At 37.8% G+C, this 22190-nt stretch overlaps 1 protein-coding gene across 37 annotated transcripts in view; it reads left to right on the top strand.

Moving 5' to 3' along the window:
• Window positions 1-22190, top strand: part of LOC105498620 (dystrobrevin alpha) — a 419513-nt gene that overhangs the window by 305213 nt on the left and 92110 nt on the right. For all 37 annotated transcript variants that reach the window (XM_071085454.1, XM_071085465.1, XM_071085462.1 and 34 more), the window contains one exon: window positions 16364-16577. In XM_071085454.1, the coding sequence (XP_070941555.1) occupies window positions 16364-16577 (214 nt within the window). The remainder of the gene's footprint in view (window positions 1-16363; window positions 16578-22190) is intronic.

Below are 22190 nucleotides of genomic sequence, written 5' to 3'. Positions count from 1 at the left end.
AGATCCCTCCCTCCACATGTGGGAATTACAATTCAAGATGAGACTTGGGTGGGGACACAGAACCAAACCACATCAACCCCTAGGTCCGTTTTCCTCTTAAATGATCTGAACTTTGACTTTTCTTGCCATAAGGCTTCTAAAACACTTAGTAGCTTTACGAAGCTAGCTATTGAACCTCTGACTAGAAGGCCAGGTAGCAAAACCCCTCACAGAGAAAGCCCTGTGGATTTGTGAGGTTTCACAGGGGCAGAAGGGTCTTGCAGCAGGATTGAGGTTTTCTTTTCCTAAGTTATTTGGGAGACTTCAGAATCGACTGGAACTTAAGAGGATCATTCTAAAGCTTGATACACAGAAGCTCCTACAGGAGATGAGGAGGGATGCTTACATTAAGCCTTAAATATACAAATATTAAAAAAAAAAAAACCAAGCCAATTTACCATCCAAACAGCAACAGCTAATGTATTCAGGCAAAAGACTTTTTAAAAGACAATTGCATTTTTTATTACATTAAGTGCAATGTAGAATGGCACCGATTGTCTCCACTCTTTTTATAGCGTATTTTATCTTTTTCTAGTTAAATGTATTCAGTGCTTTTTAAAAAGGTTGTTAAAATGTGTGTAACATTTTAACCATTTTAGTGTACAGTTCAATGGCATTGAATACATTCACAATGTTGTTCAAGCATCATCACTATCAATTTCCAAAATTTTTTCATCATCCCAAACAAAAATTCTATACTTATTATTTTTTTAACATCCTGGAAATGTTGTCTCAGCCATTGTTTTCAGTGATGGCCACCAAATAGACTAATCTCTGGGGTATAGACTAAAATGGCTAAAAGTCAAGCACATGGTTAAGTGACCTTCATAGTACCCGTAAAAAATATTTGTGAAAATAAAATTACTTTACAAAACAATCCTATTTGTCAATTACTTGTAATATAAAAGCTATATTCTATAGGGAAAGTTTTTTTGTTTGTTTTTTTGGGTTTTTTTGGTCTGTCTGTTTGTTTGTTTGAGATGGAGTCTTGCTCTGTTGCCCAGGCAGGAGTGCAGTAGCATGATCTCGGCTCACCGCAAGCTCTGCCTCCAGGGTTCATGCCATTCTCTTGCCTCAACCTCCCAAGTAGCTGGGACTACAGGTGCCCACCACCATGCCCGGCTAATATATATATATATATATATATTTTTGTATTTTAATAGAGACGGGGTTTCACCGTGTTAGTGGGAAAGTATTTTTAAAAATCGTTCTGCAACTATGTATGGATCACCTTCCATGTGCCAGGTGCTCTGTAGACAGAACAGTAAACAAAACAGAAAAAACATTCATGTTGCTTGCATTCTAGCAAATAACAATTTCAGATAGGCCCAAGTAATCTGAGGAAAACAAGACAGGATGATAAGAATTGGTTTGTGTCTTATCACTGTTTACATCCTCCACAGTGTCTAGCACACAGAATGCATTTGACCCATATGTGCAGATGGGCTCATAAAATGTCTATTGAGTAATGACTCTATGCATGACACTTACTGAGTACCTTGAGGGACATGGAGATTATTCAGATTTGGAGCGTCACTTCAAGCTCCTTGTAAATGATCATAAGAAACCTGATATGCACATTCTAGAGGTAGCTATCTGATAACTTACTTAGCTTTTTCCTTGGCCTAAACCCAGTTTTTATTTAATTTTTCTTTCCCTTACTCTAATTTCCCAGGCCCTTTCCAAAATCTTTGCTCAGCATGGTCTGTACAACGTACTTTAGCATCTTCAAAATGTTCAGCAGTAGCAAGAAATCTAAAAGCCTGAATTGTCCAATAAAGGATTCTCCCTTTCTTCCCTTTTCAAAGCTCCCTCCCCCAATAATAACAACAGTCCATCCTCAGGAACAGTTAGAAGTGTGTCAATCAGATAATGTTGGTTCTTGGCACTATCTTTGCATTTAAAAGGGAAAAAATTTAACTGGGGTAGCTTAAGCAGAAAAGTGCAGTGAGATTTTTCTATTAGTTTAAATTATTCTAGATAGTAATATTCCTTAGTATACAAATTTAGTAATAGAATAACCTCAAGTTTACAATCTAACATATGTGTTGTATTTATTATAATGCTTCTGATTTTGTAGATTGGTAGTATCAAACAGTGGATAGTGGATCTACTATCAAATAGTAATTCCACTCTCATACTTTGCTGCGTAAACTGATATCTGCCCTATCAATCTCATGAGCCAAATGTCATTTTCTGAAAGAAAAAGGGGTTACTTATAATTATGGTAGTTACAAAATCAAGTATAACTATAACATATTTAAATAAATTGTCTGTAGCTATTTTTAACCATTGATGGTGTTGGGCTAGGCACTTCTGCTTTATCTCCTTGTCTATCAGAAATTATAAAGTTCTATTTGTTCAAGGTGAGGAGAGCATAGTACAAGAGATATTAAGTGGCTTCCCTTGGGTAAATACCAGATAAAATCATGTAATTACAGAGCCTTCTAACTTCCCAATATTATCCAAGTGGTATAGTAGACAGTTAGTGTCCTACAATGTCTGTCAAGCCTTGTCACCGAAAAACACTGGAACATTGAGAAAAGCATGTGGACCAGCAAACCTGCTGTAAAACTGATAGTAATGGCACCATTCCTAAGCAGCTTACTTTCTCAGAAAAAGAATCAACCTTTTTGATATAATCAAATATGATGCATTTTATCTTTCAATTTAAACAGTGCTAAATAAAAAACAGTGATATTATATTGCAGTGAAAAACAAACTGAGAAAAATTTATATAACTAAACAAGAATCAGAATCTGCTTCCAACATGGTCACAATCATCATTTTCTTCTCATTTATTGTTCTGGGAGGATTCAACCAGGAATAGACAAGAGACTTTATTAGGACCAGTGTTTAGTCTGTTTCCCCAGGAAGCAGACCTCCAGACAAAGCTTGCATGGAAGCAGCTCACTGGGATAGTGAACACAGAACACACTGAAACTAGGAAGGGAGGAAAGCTGATAGACAGTGCAGGAATTTCCAAGAAACCTTGTCCAGTGCACTCCCGAACTGCCCATTCAGGAGACAAAAGGAGGGAGTTCTAATCTCGCTGCTCTGTCCTGCATTGATCAATGGTTACCTACAGGAGTTAATGGCCTCATGCTTCTAGGTTGCATATGTGTGAGTGGTAGCTAGGTTCCAGGTGTTTGTACTGAGACATCAGAGGTATGCAGAAAGAGCCTGAGGCCAGCCATTGTCCGGTTGCAGCTACATCAACCTGGTTGAAATCTATGTGGTACCAGTCACATGTGCAGGGGCAGGAGAAAGAGGCAGGGCCAAGAGGATTTCAAAAGGTACACGAGAGGAATCTGAAATACCACCCCCTTGATTTTCATTATTCAAGGTTCTTCATCACTATTTTTCATTGGCTTTTTAAAAAAAATTGTTTTAATTGAAAAAGAATAGTATACATTAATATGTATGGAGTACGATATGATGTTATGATAAGGTAGACATGTGTAATTATTAAAACAGGCTAATTGACATATACATCTACCTTACATACTTATCATTTCTTTGTGATTAGAGCATTTAAAATCTAATCTTTTAGCAATTTTGAAATATACATTATTAACTTTAGTCACCATGCTGTGCAATAGATCACTAAAACTTATCCCATTGGCTTTTAATTTTTTTTTAACAAAAGATACACTCGTCATATTCTTTATGCTATATTGATTTATGGATGACCTCACTCACGATAACTAATGACCTGTACTGCTGATTAACCACCTAGAGATCTCTTCATCCCAAATTCTAGTCCTATTTCCCAAGCAATTTTCTGTGCACTAGGGAGCTGGGCCACAGCTATTTTCTGAATGAAGTAATAAATAAAATAGATTTTTTATTATTTATTTGTATTTATTCTCATTGTACAGAGAATTGTATAGATATATGTACAGAATGAATGCAGAAAAAGTAATACAGTTGCTGCTTACTCACTTTTTTCAATGGCCAGGTGTACTTTGTCTATTTGAGTTTATGTTGGCCAGGTGGGCACGTAATTCAGGGTCAGTGAGTTCAAAAATTCTAAAGGACAAGTAGGAGACAATTCCTCATGGCTGCTAGCCCTATTGATGCTCTTTCAGAATGTGGCCTCTGGCTTCTAGGATTCTGGCCACAGCTCAAGTTGCTACATAAGAAATAAGAAAGGTGCTGTGGAAAACTATGTCCAGTAAAGCCTTGTGGAGCTTTCTTAGAACACTGAGGTCAAGGGAAAGCTTCTAAGGATTATGTATAATGCCGGGCATCCAGTAGGTGCCCTACTCTATTCCATTCACTAAGCATTATTGAGAACCCAGTTTGAACAAGGTATTATGCAAAGAGTTGAGAGGAATGCAAAGATGAACAAGACATAGCCCATGTCCTCAAGACGCTAGCATGTAGTACTGTGGTTTTTAAGTTTACCCCACGTATCTTTTGGAGAAACTGATGAAAGCCGTAGACATATGTTTCAACACATACATGACCCTAAGCATAAAATTTAGCTCGTAATTTTATATTTAGCTCATGATTTTATATGAATTGGAATTTTATAATTCCAATTAGGAATGTATAAAAAATTCAGGAAAAAACTTGTCTATTAATAACTATGGAAAATGTGTAGTGTCATAAATGGTCCAATAGATATGTGAAGGGCCCTGGGAGCAACAAAGGGGAGAAAGTAATCCTACCTGAGGGTATCAGAATGAGCATCCTCAGGGACATGGCATGTGTGTGCTACCTTGAGGGATGGTGATTGTAGGGAACACCTGGTGGAGGGAGCAGGCTGAGTAAAGGCACATACAAGAAAGCCAAGGGAATGTTCTGGAATTTAAGAAATCCGGTGTGGCTAGAGCATAGGACTGTTGCAAGAAGCTGGAGAATAGTGGAAGATGGGACTACAGACTAGTAAACTGAGGTCCAAACACTGATTTTCATGCTTACCCTGTTGGGTTTTACTCAATAGGCGATAGAGAATGGCATGACCAGAGCAGAACCTTACAATATTTCTTAGGATAGATAGAAAGAGACAGAAAGTGGAGGTGAGTAGGAGGCTTGCTTCTAAGTAGAAGGCTTTTACAAGCCTGGATTAGGGCACTGGAATGTAGGGAATGGTAAGACCACATTAAAGATGTGAGGTCTAAAAGCCCTTTATAAAATGACTATCCACAGCAGAAATAAGATACAAGATTTTCTTGCTTCTAAACTGATTAATATTCTGAATAAAGTTAAACACTGGCAATAAGAAATTAGTTATCATTCAGATCTGTCTTTTCATTTACCTTCTCTTATTATTTTTATAATCCTTGGTATAATACTTTGAAAATAATGGGCTTGATAAATGCTTGTTCGATTGAATGTTTTTAGATTTAATTTATAGTTGACAGTTATTGAGTCAACAATTTTTATACCTCATTTTGAATAATGATACTGGTCTACAGACACAATTTAAGGAATACTGAATACCTTTTCCAAATAAGCAATGGATGTACTACCAGGGCCTGTGAAGATTGGCATGATATTCAATTTGATTTTACACCAAAAATATGTTGTAGACCTTTTCATGAAGGTTTATTACATCACCTTAACCAGGAAATTAAAGTGAAACTAAAATGTTATCTCTGTATGACATGATGCTTCTCTGTAAGGATCCTTAGCAAAGAGAATTGCCTTGGAGATAAAAGCATGCTTTCAGAGTCAGAAAGACATTGAGTTTGGAAGCATAAAAATGCTTGGTGAGCTACTCAGCTGTTGTTTGGGTTCACATTTTATAAAGGTATAGCTCATGCTCACTAATGGAAAACAAATCTGAAGACTGTGCCTTTAGTAACATTTTCTTTCCGATTTCAATGTTTGGTTAATGTGGGTGATGGCTAATAGCTTCAGTGTAATCACATCAAAATATATCTATTGACCCTGGCAAAGCATACCATTTAACTGAGTCCTTCTTCCCCAAAAGATTTTTAAATACTATTTTCTCATGATAAGAGGCCTGAATAAGGGCATAAAAATAAATTATTTATTTTATAACTCTTAACTACTAGGTAATTTGCACCTGGCTTTCTTGGCCACAATGCTCCCAGGAAATTCCTCTGAATCAAAGGAGCATCAGTTTTCTGTTCTTCCTGTCTCTTGTCTAACTCCACTCTTTAAGTTGTGCTCCGTAGCAGTGGTTCTCAAACTTTATTGTCTAACAAAATCACCTAAGGAGCTGATTATACCTAGGGATGCCCTGGCCACACTCAAGACCTATGGAATCAGACTCGATAGTTTGAGACCCACTCTTGGCTCTAAAGCACAGCCCTGGTTTCCACCACCATACTTCTCAGCTTCAGATGGGGCTCTGAATTAGCTCACATAGTAGTCTGAAAATGAAAGTAAACATTTAACTTTATGAGATTCAAATCTTTAATAAAATATAAAAACAAAGATATTCACTCATTGAAAAATTAAGAGCATTATATACTGGGCAATAGAAACAAACAGTTATAGACCCTGCTTTCCTCTAAGCCCCAACACAAATTTCTCTGGCTCTATCAAGTCAATAGAAAATCTAAATTCACCATCATTGTTCTTTGCTCTGTGCCATTGTTCACTGAATCCACTTCTTCCTGGAGTATCCTTCCCTCCTTATCTCCATCTGTGTTTCTGCTGTGTTTTAGGAAATCAACTTGAGCCTTACCTCCTCTTGCAAATCTTTACATAGTTTCCAGCCCACAGTAGCATTCCTGTATTTTGAGCTCCTGTAGCACTTTTCTTTTTAATCTGCACTATGGATGTGGGCTTTGGATAACAGAGTGTCTTGTGGTGATCTTCAGTTAGGTCATCTGAGTGTGTCTCTCCCCATAAGACTTACAATCTTTTTTATAGTCAGGCTCTCATATTTTGTTAAATCATCAATAACATCAATCACAATGCATTGTAGAGCCTTTAAAATGCTGGTTGGATTTAATTTCTTTGAAACTATTATGGAATCTAGCTGCTTGTTCCATTTCCTAGCTCTGTGTGTAAATGCATATGGCAGTCTTTCTCCATATGTTACAGCCTGCATGTGTGATTGATGCATGGCAACTAGTGATAAACTGAAATATTCTTTTTTTTTCTTTTTTTTTTTTGAGACAGAGTCTTGCTCTGTTGCCCAGGCTCCGGTGCAGTGGCGTGATCTAGGCTCACTGCAAGCTCCGCCTCCCGGGTTCACACCATTCTCCTGCCTCAGCCTCCCGAGTAGCTGGGACTATAGGCACCCACCACCACACTGGCTAATTTTTGTATTTTTAGTAGAGACGAAGTTTCACCATGTTAGCCAGGATGGTCTTGATCTCCTGACCTCGTGATCTGCCCTCCTTGGCCTCCCAAAGTGCTGGGATTACAGGCGTGAGCCATCGCTCCCGGCCCCTGAAATATTTAATTTGAAATTGTACTAAACTAGTAATCACTGTGATACAGTCTCTCATGGATTTATAACATCATTTCATCCATTAAAGGGAAAACAAACTTCAAGTTATAGAAGAAAGTTCATATTAAGGGACAAATATCTTTATAACTGACAGAGTGAGGCAAAGAATTGAAAGAATTTTTGTGGGTGGAAAATGTTTATAATTGTATCTGAATATGACAGTAAATTTTAATGCCTCTCTGTTTGCTCTCAAAAATAAGAATAATGCCTAAAATTTATATAGTACTTTATATTTTACTGTTTTCCCATGTACATATTCATTGTTCCTCAGAACACTATCAGAAAGGATGTTATTATTCCCATTGTACAAATGAAGAAACAACGTGAATCCCAGTCTATCTCTCAGTTCATGTTTCTCTATAAGAGAAAATAAATAATATGTATATATAAATATCAAATCCCATTGTATACCTTTGAATATGTACAATATTTATAGGCCAATTGAACATTTTGAAATCTAAAAGGAGAGAAAATAGATTATTATTCCATGCTCAATGCACTTATTTAATATCTCTATCGCCTCCCTCTCCAACACACATATAAGTTCTGTGTGATCAGGGTCCTGCCTGTCTTGTACACTCCAATTCTAGAAGCCAGAACAGCACTGCAACACAATAAGGACTGAATAAATACTTACTGTATGAGAGAAGTTATAAGACTAAGATGGAAGGCTATAAAGTACGCCAGTGAGTGGCTTAGGGTAATGAGTCTGAGGAACCTAGTGTCACTCCTGACATTCTCAAGGGGCTGAGTTCCTCTCCCCACCTCCTCACACCCCAGTTCTGTGAAGCCTGGCCCACATATGAGCTCCTTAAAAGCATTTTTACTTAAAGTCTACTTGGTGCTTAGAATACTGAATGAAACTTTGCATTTGAGAGTTGTCGTAGGAACAAGACAATGCTTGTATGCGTGTTCATCTGTTCGTTCTAAGGACGTCGGAACTTTGTTGGATAGCTAAAAGAATGAATCTCCATAATTAACTTTTCTACAAGCTAGCAAACGTATTTTAAGAATCTGCTATATGAAAGAACACAAATTGGCACTTCAAACCCTCTGTGTAAACTAATCAGAAATATTACCTCAACTTTGTTATTGTACTCTGAAGAGCGTAGTTGCAATGGAAAATTCATGCTGGGAATATTGCACTGAAGGTCAGGAAATTTATATCTAGGGAGGGGAGAACTGGATGCATTTTCAGGAGAAACAATTTATCTTTGTTGCTATGGGGATTCCTGCATATACCTGCATATCTCAAAGAGGGGAAAACAAGTCATAACAGAAACCTCAGACACCAGTCGCCCTCACTTTAAGCACTGAAGGCAGGGTAGAGATTGAGGGAGCATGTGCATGGATGCACACACACACACACGCACAAACACAACACTGTCTACACGCAAGAGGATATATGTATTCCCAATAACAGATCAACAGATTATATCCAATTTCCAGCATACCTACAATTTCCTTTTCTCCTAACTAAAGCATATCATAATGCAATGAGTGACCTTCTTATGGATGTAAGCCTCAAACCCCTCTAAAATAATATATATACACATAATTATACAAATCACTCTTAAACTGCATAAATTAATTGATGGGAATCAGCTTCTTGCAATACACCTCACAACCTATGAAGACATATCGGGCTGTCTTGATGCCAAAGGACTGAGAACTACTGACTTCAAGAAGTGCTTCTTATACTTAAATGTGAATACAAACTGCCTAGATATGTTGCTAAAATGCCGATTATGATTCTCTAGGTCTTTGTGGGAGCCTAAGATGCAGCATTTCTAAATAGCCTGTGCTTTGTTACTACAAATGTGGTGTTGGACCAGCAGTATCACCAGGAATCCATTTTACAACCTTGTAGGTGATTCCATTCTGCAGCCACAGTTGAGAATCACTATTCCATAATGACTAAAGCTAAGTCACTATAAGATCATTGTCTACTGACCTTTCTCTCAGCTACAAGCTCTTTGAAAACCTTCTAAAAGTTTATAATCAGTGGTTGTCAGAATCACCCAGAGAGTTTTGTCAAAACCCTTTTCCACTCTCTTATATTTTGGAATCAGGAGGTGGTAGAGTCTGGGTTTGAGAATTTTGAGATCACCAAATGCTTTAGAAAAAGAATATCATGCTTAGATTCAGAGACTTGGACCCAGCCTCAGGGGTTCAAGAAAGGCTGGCCCTGGACTAAATCATAAAATAGACTAAATCTTGAAGTTGTCTTTTTGATATTTTTCTCCCCCATATTTTATCCAACTTATATGATTCTACTATTTCTAATAAAATTTATGACATCAGCCCTCTCTATCTAGGTATAACTAGGTTTGTCATTTTAGCACTTTTCCCAAGGACGCTTGGATTTAAGTAATCTCTGTGAATGAAGGACTTCATCTCCCATTAAAATAGCACAAGATGTCAGGAAACACATTAAAAATATCTCTTGAGATCGACAAACTCTCCTTTACCCATCTGCAACTCTCCCCCCAAACACCCAAACCTAGCCCTTTTCTACCTGAGATTGCCTGGATTTATAGAAAACCATTGAAGCTTTGTCTATTTCCATTTATGTATATAAAGACAAACTCTCAGGTCTTAATAATTACTGCCTGAAATCAACACTAATGTCGTTACTTTTAAGATTCCACAAAGAACTAAATATTAGGTTAAGAATGCATTTTCTCTATTCTCGATGTGGTTATTGTTAACTAAGGAATTTCATTATGTAAAATGTTGCCTTTCCTATATATTAATGTAAAATATACGCAATTGTATAGATGAGGGAATTCCTCCTATTTCCCGTGCCTAGTAACAGGTGCTCTATTATGGACGACTGAAGTTTGATAGCTATTTAGTAAAATATGAACAGTGCCATCTAGTGGTTCATAATCATTATTGCACAACCTAAATACCTAAAATGATTTAAGGAGCACGACAGTAAGCAACATATTTATACAACTGTCAGACTTTTAAAACAGACTTCTTAATAACTTCCTAATGAATCTCAACTTAGCGTTTCTCAGTGTCCCTATTTAAATAAACAAAAGGCCTATGATACTTAAATTTCTCTATAACTAATGTATACTGAATGCTTATTATACGATGCTTATTATAAGCACTATGTGAAGTGCTTTATGTGAAGTATCTCATTTGATCCCCCCAAACAACCATGTAGTGGAGAAAATAGTATTGTCCTCATTTTACAGGTGAGGAAACTGAAACCTAAGGAAGTTAAGTGACTTGCCCAAGGTCATAGGGACAGTCAGTAGGGGAACTCAGCCACTGCCCCGGTTCCCGCACCTTCTACACTATGATTACACCTCCCAAGGTAGTCGCCAATGAAATAAAGTTGCCATGAAACCTTTATGAAAGATAGCCTCCTCACCAGGTTTCTAATGACCTGATATGGTGAAATCAACTTAAACTCCGCTAACTCAAAATTTACGACAACTAAACTGAATTAAGTGTCTGCTTTTGCGGCTGCAATGCACTTTGTGATTCTTTTACTTCACCCACATAATACGTCATCAAGATTGTGGGTTGATTAAATTATTGAAATTGGGATACTTGGCTAAAATTTAGTTTTGGACTCAGATCTTATAAATTAATAATAGAATAGTATGGCTTTAGATCGGAGTGTATTTAGTTAACACAAATAGCTCATTTCTTGAGCACCTATTATGTGAATACATGTTCTCTTTTAATCTCACTATAACTGCCTCTGGATGGCATTCGTTTCCTCATTTATAAAAGAATAATACAATATATAAACAAAATATTATTACATTTTATTTTTATTAATAATATTTGCCCAGTTTTGCAGTTATTTCTGGAGCCAGGAATGAAACCTTAATCTCTGTGGCTGCAAAATCTGAATTCTTTCCACTATGCCACCGCTGGAAAATATGGGTACAGTGTGTATGACTACAGTATTTTCTGCATAGTACCACCTTGTATACAAAAATACTGCCATCCCTTATTGGAACTAAAACAATATGCTCCAACTACTTCCCACTGTGTGTCTGTCCGTCTCCACTCCTTTCTTACGTTAAAGTCAGAAATGACATTTTTAAGCTGCATTCCTTATCATGTCGCTGTCCTACTTAAAACCCATGTCTTCATACTCAGCATAAAGAGCCACATCCTTATCACAGTTATGGTGCTCCTGCAACCTGATCTTGTTCTCCTGGCCCCATCACGACCATATCATAATCCCATTTTATACCTAGCATACTATATGTCACAGTATGTCACCATTTCTGATCATCCTTTTGTGTGATTGAGTCATGTCTGTATTCCCCCCAGACTGTTAGCTCCCATAGGCAGGAACCACATCTGTATTGTTTGTATTGAGTCCTCACGATCTACCATAGTGTTTGCACATAATTATGAAAACTAGTTTTACTTAAATCATTTTTTAATTATCTATTCTCACAGTTAGCCAGAATTATTTTATTTTTAATGAAATATTTTTCTTTTACGTTTCCTTATATTAGGACCTTGAATATGTAAGCACGTAAGTGCAGCATATTTATGTTTAATAACTTTTGTATGATTTCTAGTATTTGTTCATAATAATAAAGTTATTATCTCCTACATGACATGCCCTATTCCAAGTTTTTACAGGCATTATTTTATTCAGTTCTCATAGTAATCATCTGAAAGTAGATGCTATTTTCAGCTCCACTTTTCTAACATGAAGCTTCAGAGAAGTTAAGTAATTAGACTGACGGGATACCTAGGATTCAAACCAGTGTGTCTGTGATTCTTCATGACTATGCCTTATTGCTTTTTAGAAAGCAAATGCATCCTTAGAAAACCCTGTTTCACTGTTGAGTCATTTCTTTGTCATTCTGTCATTTAGTCAAAAGACATTTACCAAGTTCCTACGTGTAAGGATGTGTAAGGCAGTGTGAGGGGCACTAGGGGTGTGGACAGTTACCACAATAGACACAGTCTCGTCCTGTGCCACATGCAACATAGAACGGGAAACAGACAGCCTGTTGGTCCACCCAAGAGTGCGCACTACATGCTGTGATGGGGAAGGACAGAGCTCTAAGGTGGTGCATGTGAAGGGTATAAAACCTGGAGACAGGTTTCTGATCCAGCCCAGAAAGATATCCTTGAGGAAGTGATGTTGACACCAAGGTAGAGTAGATGAGATGTAGATGACAATACACAGGGGCTAGATGAAAAAAGAAAAGAAAGAAAAAAAAACTGCAATCCTTGTTTAGATTTCAAATTAATGGGAAGTTATTAAACGACTTTAAGCAGCATACAATTTTTTTTGTTGTTTTGTTTTGTTTTGTTTTTGTTTTTTTTGTGATAGAGTCTCGCTCTGTCACCCAGGCTGGAGTGCAGTGGCACAATCTTGGCTCACTGCAAGCTCCGCCTCCCGAGTTCACGCCATTCTCCAAGCAGCATACGATTTTAAGCAGCATACAAGTGACATGTCAAATTACAGTTTAGAAATCACACACTGGTATGTGATGTTCCCCTTCCCGAGTATAATAATAAAAAAAAAAAAAAAAGAAAGAAATCACACTCTGGCTGCAGTGAGTAGAAAGGGAGTACAGAAAGAATGAAGAACTGACTCAGCCAACCAGTAAGCATGATAGCATTGGGTAATGAAATTGGGTGGTGGCAATAAAGGCTCATGGAAATGGCAGGATTACAGTGATGTTTAGGAGATATACAGTCCATAGGACTTGGTCATTGATAGAAGCCAGAAATTAAATCTCCCTGGAGGGAGAAGAGGGAGCGGGAGGATGGTGGCATTCACCAAGGAAGGGAATCCCAGGGCCGGCAAGGGGAGAGATGAGTACAGGCTGCTCACACTGAGGCTGAAGTACCTAAAGAACCCTTATGTGGGCATGCATATGTGGGAAACTTTATGTAGGCCACTCCTGCGGTCACTCCCATGGGCCTGGATAATTCCACCCCTGGGAATTCTAAAAGGGTTTCCTGTTCCTTACAATGGCTCATCGAGAGAAACTTAAGCATCCAGATTCCCTTCCTCTACCAGTAGCCATTTAGCTTTCTTAACATAGACCCATCTCCCTCCCATGCTCAAGTTCCCAGTCCATGCTCCTCTCCCCAGATGCCTGTTCCCCAGATGCCTCTCCCCAGATGATCCACAACCAGGAACTGGGTGAGAATGGGTCACAGGGACCAAGCAGGATGACAGGCTGGATGTCATCAGCACTGCTGTCTTTGCATCCTGCACCCAGACACATCCTGATGACTAGATTCAGAAAATTCACAAATCAAATCTATAGGGAGTAATTAGAGGAATCCCAGCTCTTTCCCACTAGAATTTTAATTAATTAATTTTGTTTATGAATGCCATTTCCCTGGGAGTGTTTTGCTTGCTAGATTGAAGAGTTGGATAAATAACACCAAGAAATACAAATAATTTCCTTGTTGATTAATTCTTGATACACAGAGAAGGTTGCAAATTTGAAATCACTTAAATCTGAATTTTTCCAAAGCCAATAAATATTTAAGTATTTTAGTTGGTATGTGATTTGTACTTATCTGCTCCAAATCAGAGATATATTGCAATATATTTTTCTTTTGACATGACTCACATTATTCACTTGTTCATCTATAATGCATTGTCTGCTAGGTACCAGGAACTACCACTTTTTACTCTATGCATTTTTCCCTTTTAGGAATGCCAGCCCCATTTTATAGATGAAGGAAGTGAGACTCTAAGTCTTAGAGGCTAAGAGGTCATGCACTTGTCATAGAAGAGCCAGATTTGCAACCTAGGTCTTTGGACTCCAAGTCCAGTGCTCCTTGAGTGCAGGTATCTTCCCTTCATAACATAAAAGATTATTTTGAGTAATTGTTAAAAGTAACAGCAAAAATACAAGTAAAGGACACAGTAACGGTTCTATGTAACCTGTTTTTTGTTTTGTTTTGTTTTGTTTTGTTTTGTTTTTGTTTTTTTAGTTCAGGGATTTGCATAATCCACTTATCTCTTAGATCTCAATATGCACACAAAGTTAGTTATGAGAGCCACACTTTAGGATTTTTTTTCATCATGCCTATTTTAAAATCAGAATGTCTGCACAGGTTGCTGTTTCTCTTAGGGTCCTGTGATTAGAGATCCTGCAATTAAACTTAGCCTGGGAAAAGGATCTGACTTCAAAAGACTGTTGGCTAGTTGGCCCATTTGTGATTATAATGGAAGAAATTGGTGATAAGGTTCTCTTATACCAAAAGTCAGAAACCATAGATCTGTTCTGAAAAGCAAACGTAAAGAGAAAAGCCAAGAAAACAGTCACATAGCTCAATTCATAGTAGAAGCTGATGCTAGTTTTGCTTATTAGGTGTAGAGCCAGGAGTGAGCAATGAGGTAGAAGACAGAAAATAGGGAGCTGTTAGTGAAAAAGTATATATACAGTCCATATTTCTCAAGAACGGAAACTAATTGTTATATTTCATTGAGAATAAACAAGTTATTTGCAAATGCAAAAGCGTAATGAAAAGTCAACCTTAAATGGTGAAGATGTGGATAAACTGGAACTCTTGTATACTGCTGATGGGAATGTAAGATGGTTCAACTACTTTTGGAAGATACCTTCGAACTCTCTTTAAAAATTAAACATACACCTACCGTGAAACCCAGCCTTTTCATTTCTAAGTATTTACTTAAATTTTTAATGATTTTAATATTTTAAATCCCTCATTATCTAAGAGAAATGGAAGTCATGTATCTATACAAAGGCTTGCACATGATTGTTCATAGCAACTTTATTCATAAACAAAAACTGAAAAATGACCCAAATGTTCATCAACAAGTGAAATGATAACCAAATTTTGATATGTCCATATAATGGAATACTACTCAGCAATAAAAAGAGGAAACTATTGATCCTTTCAGCAATACATGTATGAATTTCAAAATAGTTAACACTAAGTAAAAGAATCCAGCCCCCAAAAAAGAGTGTTTACTATATAATGACAGTTATTAAGAATTAAAATTTGCAACAGAAAGCAAATCAGTGGTTGCCTGGAACAGGGAACGAGGATAGATTACAGAAGAGCATGAGAAAACTTTTGAGGGTGAGGACATGTTCTTTATCTTGGTCGTGGTCATAGTTTCTGGGATCTCATAACAAGACCTCAGGTCAAGTAGGGAAGAAAATAGAAACCGTTTTCTGGACTACCCTAGTGAAAGTAACCGTGACTTAAATCAGTTGGTAATAATGTAGCCAAGAAACTTCTTGTTCTTGACTAGCCTAGTTCAGTGATCTGTGACTTAGTTCTGCTGCTGGGGCAGTGTGTACATAACTTTTCCTTTTTACCTTGTCTTCCTGCCTACCTTAACTTTTTTTTTTTTTCTTATTTCCAAAAGCATACTGCTAAAAAACACATAAATAAATGAAAACATTTTAAATACTCAAATGTGATTTGGACATCTTTTCAAACACTAGAATTTCAGTGTTGGTCTTTTCTTTTTGAGGGGGCAGGGTGTGCAATGGAGAAATAACTTTTAAACCGATAGACTTGGATCTGAATGCCAGTTTTGCCATTGACTCCTCTTCTACCTTTGCATTTGTCAGTTCAGCTTCCAGATCCTCAGTTCTCTTACTTGTAACATAGGGATAATAGCTGTATTTCAAGGGTGACTGTGAAGATTGGAAATAACTATCTATTGTGGTGGTCAGTAAATCATTTGCTTGCTATTATATAATGCACATCAAGTCTTAGAGATAATGCACAGCCTATGTTCATTTACTTATGTTGACCCCCTACAACAGCTGCACACATGTGAGATACCTAGAAAAAAACAGGACAGAGGGACAAGTAAACTAATGTATTTGCCTTCCATGACTCTGGGCTGATGTGTTAACTCTGCTTTAATTGTAGTGCACCTGGTGGACATATGGAATGTCATAGAAGCATTGCGGGAAAATGCTCTGAACAACCTGGACCCAAACATTGAACTCAATGTGTCCCGCTTAGAGGCTGTGCTCTCCACCATTTTTTACCAGCTCAACAAACGGATGCCAACCACTCACCAAATCCATGTGGAGCAGTCCATCAGCCTCCTCCTTAACTTCCTGCTTGCAGCGTTCGATCCGTAAGCACCGTCTGAATGTCTGTTCCTCTCTGCATGTTTGGCTTCCACTTCCTCTCTTACTTGGTCTTTTTCCCAAATAATTTTCTATCTCTCTCTTTTTTTTAAACTCTCTTTTTTCTTACAGTGGATGCTTATGTCAGTAAAGCCTCCATGTGTTTAATATAAATTTGAAATGCTGTGAAAAAGACTAGAGAGTAAAATGGTGCCAGAGGAACTTGAGGACAGTTGTATTTTATGTACTGACCTTTAGTTAACTCATCCCCTGCTTCCTGGAAGCTGTGGATGCTGGAGAGGATTGCCTGTGGAGCAATTTAATGAAGCGGGAAGTGGGAGGATGTTTTTAACTGTCGTCTTTGCAAATTGTTTCAGACAATGTTTCTGAGGTGTCCTAACAAGGCCCTACAGCAAACAAGAAAGAAATTGAAAAGGGTTTCTTAACTATCCCAGTCAAAGTAACTATGACTTGCGTTAAATGAACTGGTCAATTTAAGTGTTTCAATCATAAAATAATGGGATGCTGTCCACAGACCACAACTGAAGCTCAGCTTCATTTTTGTATAATTTGCCCTTTTAGAATCAGAGAATTTCAGGGCTGCCTGAGACTGTTCGTCCAAATATCTCATTTTACAGATGAAGGAATTGAAGCACAAAGAAATTGTCACTTGTTTGGTGTCTCGCAGCATGTTAGTGGCCGAGTGGGGACTTAGGTGTTCAACAAAGGTCTCTTTACCAAGGTATATGTGGATTACCCTGAATTACGTTCTCAGCCTACAATTTCAAGAGGGCTTTTTGCCAGTAGCCTCCAACCTGGACTTAGTACCACCCCATCCACTTCCTCTGCTTGTTTTGAATATTAAAAAGGAAAATTGCTAACCTGACCTTTCAGCAATCGCATTTTAAGATTCTCAGAAGGTGTTACTTAGTCTCATTTTCTGGCCAATGCTTGGAAGTATTTATCCCCGCAGTGGAGATGTTCCAGCCAGGCTCATGTTATTTTGCAATTCACAAAAGCTACCAGCTGTCACTTTGCAACTTACAGTGTTAACAGAATCGTTCCTGCTCAGTTTTTCCAATGTGCATTATTGTGTTCGTGATGTTTATATTTTGAGAAATTCCTCAGTTAAAATCAGCAATTTTACAACTAGCATTCCAGGTTGGTAGATTCTTTGCGTTGGCTGTGCACACTTCAGAAAGAGATGTACTGCTCTGGCTTAATCACTATGGTAACTGGATGGTGAGGCAGGTAAAGAGGACTGTGGTTCCACATGACAGGCAGCAGAAGCAGCAGAATGGAACCTGGCCATGGCATTTCTGTAGTGGCATTTCTAACCTGGCCCTGTGACAAGAGTGTGACAGCTTTCAGATTTGCCCCTAAAGATGTCAGGGGAATTATTTGTTAGAAATGTAACAATGGAAACTGCAAAAAGAGAAATATAATATCTCACTAAATCCTGGAGTATTGCTAGAGAACTCATAAAGAATCAAAGCCGAAGAATCATTTGCACCCACTCCACAAATATAGACCAGAAACCAGACTGACAATAAGGAAGGGGGTATTTTGTGAAATATATAGGATTCACACTAATATAGTTAGATTTTTCACTTTTGGTCAGAAATACTGGCTAGATCACTTCTAAATACAGATCTACGAATGGTGTCTAAATAGCTGCTGAAAATATAGCTGAATCATTTCAAGACTGATGAAAAGCTAAGTTTGACATCTATCCCAAGGTCAGGAACAATTCATAAAAAAAGTTCAGAAGAAATATTTATGTGGTGCCTATTCTTCTTACATATAGGAAGCCTCCTGATGTATACTTTCAATAATCTCATTGTAGTAGATTTATAAACTCATCCACATAGACAAATTTCACTGCAAAGATTTATAAACATATCCATGTAGAGATCCTACTCTGCAGACACTTCTGCGTTTGCTCCTTTAGCATAGCAAGTGAGCATAGGCAGTTCTACTGACACTCAAATTTTCCATCTGATGGCATGGAATTTTGGATGTGAGATGTAAGCCATCAGGAAGTACCGCTAACTGGATATGTAACTTAGAAGTGAATATAAGAAGATAAACCTAAGAATAAAATAAATGTTCAAATTCTATTTCTTATAATAGTGAACTCCTATTTATCCAAATGAGACCCAGCGTGGAAATCTGATGCCACTTCCTACCACCTGTCCCACGACAGAGTCCAAGTGTTTAAGGGAACCGTCTGTATTTTGGCAGGCATGAATGATCCTGATACTAGTAAAATAAAGATGTGCTGTTGCTATTACAGAATCACTGAGACATTTAAGGGATTTTCTCCCATTTGCCATATTTTTAATTGACCTATAAATAAACAGGGAAAAAATCCAAAATAAAAATTAGAGATGCCTTAAGAACCTAGACTCTGAAGAAATAATACTAAAGATAAATAAATAAAAAGGAAAGGCAGTATAGTGATTTAAACTCATGAAGAGTAAGAACTTGGATTCAAAGAAACCTGGCCATTTTGGGGGGAAGGGGGTGGTGCCTTAAGATTCTCTAGACTCCCAGGCAGTTGAACTCTGTGAAGAAAGTGGTAACCTGAGATGAGGATTGATGCCTCCTTTACTGGGATGTACTTCTGAGAATCAGACTTACCTTCCCACAGCCATAGCTCCCCAAGTATAACATTCCCTCTCCCACCAAAAAAAAATCTGGATCTCAATTTTCATACCAGGATGCTCACTGCAGACTGTAATCAGTTTCCTGGTTACAAGGTTTCTCTCTGCTCATCGGCAAGTCAGCCTCTCAGAAGCTATAACTACATCTGTAGATGATTTGTACAATGTTGGGGGTGGGCAGTGAACCCCAATGTTTTATGCTCCTTCTTGCCATTCTGTCCCTGAAGACACAGTTCCTTGAGTCAGAAGATTTTTGTTCTTTGTGACATTCCTTTTAAAAATGGCTGTATTCCTAGGAGGGGGTCACCCAGAGAGCAGTTACCAACCAAGTTCTAAGCAAATGTCTCCACGGCCAGATGTTATTTTTTTAAGGTGTCTAGGGGAATGGATGAGTGTGCCTGAGAAGGATGGGAAAAGAGATATCAGAAATAAGACCAGGGGCTGAGAGGGAAGAACCTATGTGAGGGAGCAGCCAGAGTTTGAGCCAGTCTCTTCCTCTTGTCCCTTTCCTCCAATCACCCCAGGAACTGGCCTCCCACCTCCCCTTCTTTGCTGCCAGGAGCCTTCCACTCCTCCGTCTCCTCCAGAATGCCCCCAGCAAACTGGCAGCAGCTTCTTCTGTCACCTCTTGTCCATATTCTGTTGAGGAGTGGGAAATCTCTTTGAAGTCTTCAAAGGAACTTTAACATTGTTCTTATTATTTTGTAGGAAATAGAGAATAACTCAAAAGAAAGTTAGAAGATGAAAATAATTCTTAAAAGTCTATAATGTGCAGCCTTTTTGAGAGGTGCAGTCACAAACTCTGAGGCTCTGTGGAGCCCTTCGCCTGCCATGGCCAAGTTGATCACCTTTCCACAGGTCTGCCTCTCCTTGCACCTGATTCTCTATTGTCTTATAGTGCATGTCTGTTTATATGACTGCCTCCCACAGACTTCTTTAGGAAAGGACCATATTTTATTCTACTTCTAATGAACAGCACCTGAGACCATAGCCAACACAAGAATGAATCAATGAATGAAAATCCAAGGTTGATCTTTCTTAGCTCTTGTCATACTAATTTATTTTAACTAATTTTTTTTTTTTTTTTTTTGAGACAGAGTCTCACTCTGCCACCCAGGCTGGAGTGCAGTGGCAAAATCTCGGCTCACTGCAGCCTTCGCCTCCCGGGTTCGAGCAATTCTTGTGCCTCAGCCTCCCAAGTAGCTGGGACTACAAGCATGCACTACCACACCTGGCTAGTAATTGTGTTTTCAGTAGAGACTGGGATTAACCATATTGCCCAGGCTGGTCTCGAACTCCTGGGCTCAAGCGATCCACCTGCCTCGGCCTCCCAAAGTGCTGGGATTTACAGGTGTGAGCCACCATGTCTGGCCAGTTTTCTTTTAATTCCTTTTCTGAGATTAAGTCTTCCTTGATCTCCAGTATATTACAAAGACTAGCGAGTCCCAGTCACCTAGATTCAGACCCTCTATTTTTACTTCTGCTCCACAGAGAAAAAAACACAAGTGTTCATGGTTACCATTGTGGGTGATCCTATTTTTACAAAAGAATTATATGTACTTCTCTCACCTTCTCCCTGCTTCCCCAGGAAACACTAAAAACAAGTTGTCTTGACTCAATCTCATTTCAATTCAGTAGTATCTTCTTTCTTAAGACAGCTCTTCATAAAGTAGATTATGTGACTGTAGCCTTGTTTCTAGCAAATAACATTATCATATATACTCACTCAAAAATCATAGTATGACCATAATAAATATTAAAAGGAACAGTGATTTTCCTATTTTCAGAGGTCAAGCTATAGTCTTCCATGATAATGATAATAATTTTATTAATAAATAAGATGTACTCAGTATTTACTATATGTCAACAGTCTTGCTGACTTGGCATTATATTATCATGATTTTCTAGTAGGGGAGATAGAAAGAGGTTAAATAATTTGCAGGTCATACAGCATCATACTAAATGAGGTAAATGGGGGAAAACTCATTTTGTTTCAGGAACTGTTTTCAGCTCAGCTCTATTCATGCTTTCTGTTTCATTTTTTTAAATGAAAATTAATTAACATTTTTTCTCCCAGACTTGTTGTGCTAATTACAGGATATTATTCTTATGCTCACATTCCTAATCTTTCCAGTTTCTGGTATTTAGACACATTTGAAAGAGTATATGTGGAAGAAATATTTGGACTTAACATGTTTTACATTGTAACATTAGGATCAGTTTTATGACAGCTACCCAGAACTACAAATCCATCATATAATAGTGTTACGTAGAGAATACAAAATCCTGGTATTCTCCTCCCTGTTTGCCATATTGCACCTTACTGGGCCATTTGAACACCCATGCCCACTGCTGAGCCTTCCATTGCTACAAAAAAGATCACAGAACTATTTCAAATGCATGGATATGAAATGCCTGGAACTCTGCCAAAATCCTTCTGCCCTTTGAATTTTAAAAATGATGATATTTAATGCAAAATGTACTACAAAGTAACAACCATTTCTCTGTGCACCAAAAAAAGTATTGTTCATATTTGAGACTATGTAGATTTGTGAGAGCAAAGAAGAAAAAAAGAGAAGAGTTATAAAAAACCAAATGTTCTTCTCTTTTATTATCTATACAGCCAAGACTAGATATTTAAAACAGTGTTTACTTGGCTTAGTGACTTTTTTATTTGCACGTCTTAAATTTCAAGATGTCCATAGAACATTCTCCTCTACTAACTAAAATCTTGTTCTAGTGAAAAATACTTCGTTCAAAATTTCTACGTGCTGCTAAAATGGAATCACTTTCCAAAGAATTTTCACAGCTGTGGGTACATTAAATATCCTAATGTCACTCATCATTTATCTGACATACTTTGAATGAGTAGCAGGTAGAATTTTAAGAGGGATGAGGAATTTCAAGGGATATGGGGGCATTCCAACAGCATTGGCCCTTCTGTTCTGGAGAAAC

The sequence above is a fragment of the Macaca nemestrina genome, chromosome 19 (genome assembly GCF_043159975.1).
Source record: "Macaca nemestrina isolate mMacNem1 chromosome 19, mMacNem.hap1, whole genome shotgun sequence".
Classification (NCBI taxonomy): Eukaryota; Metazoa; Chordata; class Mammalia; order Primates; family Cercopithecidae; genus Macaca; species Macaca nemestrina.
The sequence above is the reverse complement of the archived record's forward strand: the minus strand, read 5'-3'. Positions and strand labels throughout refer to the sequence as shown.